We start from the raw sequence: 5,487 nt of genomic DNA on the forward strand, positions 1-5,487 counted from the left end.
TGATATGACTGGTCTCAGCACATCCATTGTAGCTCACAAACTGCCAACAGATCCAACATGCCCGCCGGTAAAGCAGAAGCTCAGGAAATTCAAACCCGACATGAGTTTGAAAATCAAAGAAGAGGTTACCAAGCAAGTCAAAGCCAAGGTTCTCAGGGTAGTAGAGTATCCGACATGGTTAGCCAACATCGTGCCAGTGCCAAAAAGGATGGGAAAGTTAGAGTTTGTGTTGACTATCGGGTTCTTAATCAGGCCAGTACCAAAGACGACTTCCCCTTGCCTAACATACACATTCTTATCGACAACTGCGCCAAGCACGAGTTGCAGTCTTTTGTTGATTGTTTCGTTGGGTATCATCAGATATAGATAGATGAGGAAGATGTAGAGAAAACGGCTTTCATCACGCCGTGGGGAATGTACTGTTACAAAATGATGCCATTCGGTTTGAAGAACGCTGGTGCCACCTACATGAGAGTCATGACTACCATCTTTCATGACATGATACACAAGGAGATTGAGGTATATGTGGATGATGTCATCATCAAATCCAAGAAAGTTAGGGATCACATGGAAGATTTAAGAAAGTTCTTCAACAGACTAAGGAGGTACAATCTGAAATTGAATCCCGCCAAGTGTGCATTCAGGGTTCCTGCTGGAAAATTATTGGGCTTCATTGTGAGTCATCGAGGAATAGAATTGGATCCATCAAAGGTCAAAGCTATCCAAGAATTGCCGCCAAAGAACAAGAAGGACGTGATGAGTTTCCTGGGAAGACTCAACTATATCAGCCGGTTCATAGCTCAATCCACAGTCATTTGTGAACCTATCTTCAAAATGTTGAAGAAGGATGCCACCGCCAAATGGACTGATGATTGTCAGAAAGCTTTTGACATAATTAAGGAATACCTATCAACGCCATCGGTCTTGGTTCTGCCTAAGCCAGGAAGACCCCTATTGCTTTACCTTACGGTATTGGATAGAGCATTCGGTTGTGTTCTGGGACAATATGATGAAACAGGGAGAAAGGAGCAAGACATCTACTATCTCAGTAAGAAGTTCACACCGTATGAGGCCCGATATTCTCTTTTAGAATGCACTTGTTATGCTTTGACTTGGGTCGCGCAGAAGTTGAGGCATTACTTATATGCTTACACTACTTATATCATATCCAGAATGGACCCTCTGAAGTATATCTTCCAGAAACCTATGCCCACTGGCAAGCTCGCCAAGTGGCAAATCCTGCTAAGTGAATTCGACATTGTTTACGTGACCCAGAAAGCAATCAAAGGGCAAGACTTGGCGGATCATCTCGCCGAGAATCCCTAAAAATGTATTTTCCCGATGAGGAAGTATCTTTCATAGGAGAAGATATTGCAGAATCCTATGATGGTTGGAGGCTATTTTTCGACAGAGCTGCAAATTTCAAAGGAGTTGGCATAGGAGCAGTCATAGTATCAGAAACCGGCCAGCACTACCCGGTATCCTCCATGCTCAGGTTCTCTTGCACCAATAATATGGCCGAATATGAAGCCTGCATCTTGGGGCTCAGAATGGCCATTGACATGAACATTCAGGAGTTACTAGTGATCGGGGATTTAGACTTGGTCATGCATCAGGTTCGAGGAGAGTGGGCAACCAAGAACTCTAAGATACTTCCCTACTTGCATCATATACAGGAGTTGAGGAAAAGGTTCACAAAGATAGAATTTCAGTACGTCTCCAGAGTCCAGAACGAGTTTGCTGATGCATTAGCTACTTTATCGTCCACGATCCAGCATCCAGATACAAATTTCATTGATCCCATCCCAGTAAAGATTCATTATTAGCCAACTTATTGTGCCCACATTGAGGAAGAAGCGGACGGAAAACCATGGTTTCATGACATCAAGGAGTACTTGACAATAGGGGAATATCCAGGACTTGCCAATGCTACTCAGAAGCGCACACTTCATAGGCTATCCAACAACTTCTTTCACAGTGGAGGAATTCTGTACATGAGGACTCCCGATTTGGGTTTACTAAGGTGTGTCGAAGCAAAAGAAGCATCCAGGCTATTGGACGAAGTGCATGCAGGGACCTGTGGGCCGCACATGAATGGTTTTGTCTTAGCAAAGAAGATACTCTAAGCAGGGTATTTTTGGATGACTATGGAACCAGACTGTATCCAGTATGTTCGCAAATGCCATCGCTGTCAGATACATGCATATATGATAAAGGCGCCTCCGAGCGAGCTTACTGCAACAAGCTCACTGTGGACATTCACCGCTTAGGGAATGGATGTTATCAGACCTATCGAGCCTGCCGCATCAAATTGGCATAGGTTCATCTTAGTGACAATCGATTATTTTACCAAATGGGTCGAAGCAGCATCATACAAGGCGGTCACTAAGAAGGTTGTGGCGGGTTTCGTGCGCGACTGCATTGTTTATCGGTTCGGAGTTCCGGAATCAATCATCACCGATAATGGTTCCAATCTCAACAGCGACTTGATGAAAGCAATGTGTGAAATTTTCAAGATCATACACAAGAACTCTACAACCTACAGGCCTCAGATGAATAGAGTTGTGGAAGCAGCCAACAAGAATATCAAGAAGATACTAATGAAGATGGTCGAAAGGCACAAACAATGGCATGAGAAGATATCATTCGCCTTATTGGAATATCGCACTACAGTCCGCACATCGACCGGAGTAACTCCCTACATGCTAGTTTATGGTACAGAGGCGGTCATCCCCGCCGAGGTAGAAATTCCCTCCTTAAGGATCATACAAGAAGTAGAGTTGGATGATGCAGAATGGGTAAGAGGTCGCTATGAGCAGTTAGCCCTTATAGATGGGAAAAGGATGAATGCAGTTTGCCATGGTCAGTTGTATCAGAACAGAATGTCCAGAGCCTTCAACAAAAGGGTTAAGCCAAGGAAGTTTACACCGGGGCAGCTAGTGTTGAAGAAAATATTCCCACATCAAGATGAAGCCAAGGGGAAGTTCTCTCCCAATTGGCAGGGTCCGTACATGGTTCACCGGGTTCTAACTGGAGGAGCCTTTATTCTTGCAGAGATGGATGGAGAAGTCTGGCCGAAGCCAATCAATACAGATGCAGTGAAACGATATTATGTGTAACCGCTTATGATTCCCTTAATGATGTAATTTGAACTACCCCTGACCTGATTCCCAATTAAGAGGGGATACGTAGGTAGCCCTACGGGTTCGGTCACAATTTAATGAAAATTCCAACCCCCCCCCCCCTTTCCCGCTATTGGAACTGGGGCAGAATTTTGAGGAGGACCCTCAAAATTCCAAAGTTGATTTTAGTCCATGCATCGCTAGAAGCGCCAACCCAGTAAACTGGGGCAGAATTTTGAGGAGGACCCTCAAAATTCCGAAGATGATTTTTTTAGTCATTCAGCACAGCCGTCAGAAATGTCCGCTCAGCAAACTGGGGCAGAATTTTGAGGAGGACCCTCAAAATTCCGGAGTGAAAGAGGTTGCAATGTCTGGAACCACATCCCAGTCGTTGGTTCATCTAAAGAAAACTATTTTCGATTATATACTTACGTTATATTTACTAAATCATGCATAACTATTATCCAGAAGTGTTGTTATTTAGCGATGCTACCCCAATGACACACAACGTCAAGAGCCTGGGGAAGACTAACTAACCTTTTCCCCATACAGAACTCACAATTTTTCTTTGGATGCAGGCACTCAATTCACAATATCATTAGATATATTTATGCACTTACACTTTCCCAAGAATGCAACTTCTCAGAACCATCACGTGCCCGCAATTGCTATCCATACATAATCTCCCCAGCAGTCATATTGTCATAATCGGCTATCAGCTAAGAGATCTTACTACTAATCATCCTTTTACATTCTTGCACTGCATAAGTCTACTTTTCTGCCTTCCGAGGTTAAGCTCTACCTCCATCTGCATATCTTTGCATTGCATAAGGCTACTTTTCTGTCTTCCGAGGTTAAGCTCTACCTCCATCATCATTTGCATAAGGCTACCTTTCTGCCTTCCGAGACTAAGCATTGTCTCCATCCTGCATTTCTCATCATTTGCATAAGACTACCTTTCTGCCTTCCGAGACTAAGCATTGTCTCCCTCCTGCATTTCTCTGCATTGCATAAGGCTATCTTTCTACCTTCCGAGACTAAGCATTGTCTCCATCCTGCATTTATCTGCATTGCATAAGGCTACCTTTCTGCCTTTCGAGACTAAGCCCTATTTCCATCTGCATTGCATAAGGCTACTTTTTCTGCCTTTCGAGGTTAAGCTCTACCTCCATCATCATCTGCATAAGTCTACCTTTCTGCCTTCCGAGACTAAGCTCTGTCTCCATCTGCATTTCCCTGAATTGCATAATGCTATCTTTATGCCTTCCGAGACTAAGCTCTGTCTCTATCCTGCATGGCTGAAATATCGCCACTTTATTTTCTTGCATGGCTGAAATATCGCCACTTTATTTTCTTGCATGGCTAAAATATCGCCACTTTACTTTTCTTGCATGGCTGAAATATCACCACCTTTTATTTACGTCTTGCATCGGCTGAAAGATCACCAAATTGTCCAAGGGCGTCATTGTTCGGAGGCACCATTTTCATAGCCCGAGAACGCCATGCCATGGCCTGAGGACCCCATTTTATCTTTTGCACATCATTATTCAAAGGCATCATGGTTCAGAGGCACCATTCTCATAGCCCGAGAACATCATTTCATAGCCTACGAATCCTTTACCATATGCCTCATGGCCCAGGACGTCATGGTTCGAGGACGTCATCCTAACCGTCCAAGGATAGCATTCATGGTCCAATGAGAATTTGCATCATGTTTAAATTTATGCATAATATGCGCTCGTATTGCTTACTTGCAGGTGCACCGGCTGACAACGACCATCTCAGTATGAGAGATCCCGCTCCGGTTCCCGCAGTCTATCAGTTTTTCAGAAAACCTCTCTCAATCTAAAACATCGCGTCCGTCCGTTTCAAATCTCCATCGGCATATTCCGCCGATAGATCCTGAACTACATAAGGCCTGATTCCTATAAGACCAGGGATATGTAGGCAGCTCAAGAGCCAGAGCTCGGTCAGAATTCTTTGCAAATCGTTTCTTTCGATCAAAATTGGCCATCTTATCTTTACCCGACAACTCTTTCATCCTAATCGGGTAAAGAGGGGCAGCTGTTGATACCCAATTTTTTACTATGTATTTTTATACTAAAAACACTTTCAAAATAGCATTTGTATGCATATATAAGCACGCCCAAGAGTTTTGGTATTTTTTTCCCTAATTTTTAAAGATTTTTAAAATCAATTTATTGTCAATTTTAGCAGTGCAAAACCCATAATTATTCCCAAAATCATCAATTTTGGTGAATAATTTATTTCATTCCCATATTTATACCAAAATATAGTTAATATAATCTTTGCATATTTTTACAAATTTATTTGGTATGTTAAAAGCTAAATTGCATATAATTGC

At 42.9% G+C, this 5,487-nt stretch overlaps 1 protein-coding gene across 1 annotated transcript; it reads left to right on the top strand.

Annotated features, from left to right (window-relative positions):
* Nucleotides 1-1,328: 1,328 nt before the first annotated feature.
* On the top strand, nucleotides 1,329-1,826 carry LOC138881323 (uncharacterized). Its single transcript, XM_070161537.1, has one exon. The coding sequence runs from the start codon at nucleotides 1,329-1,331 to the stop codon at nucleotides 1,824-1,826; it is 498 nt and encodes a 165-aa protein (XP_070017638.1).
* The last annotated feature ends 3,661 nt before the right edge of the window (nucleotides 1,827-5,487 follow it).

This window comes from Nicotiana sylvestris, chromosome 11 (assembly GCF_000393655.2).
Source record: "Nicotiana sylvestris chromosome 11, ASM39365v2, whole genome shotgun sequence".
In the NCBI taxonomy this organism is placed as follows: Eukaryota; Viridiplantae; Streptophyta; class Magnoliopsida; order Solanales; family Solanaceae; genus Nicotiana; species Nicotiana sylvestris.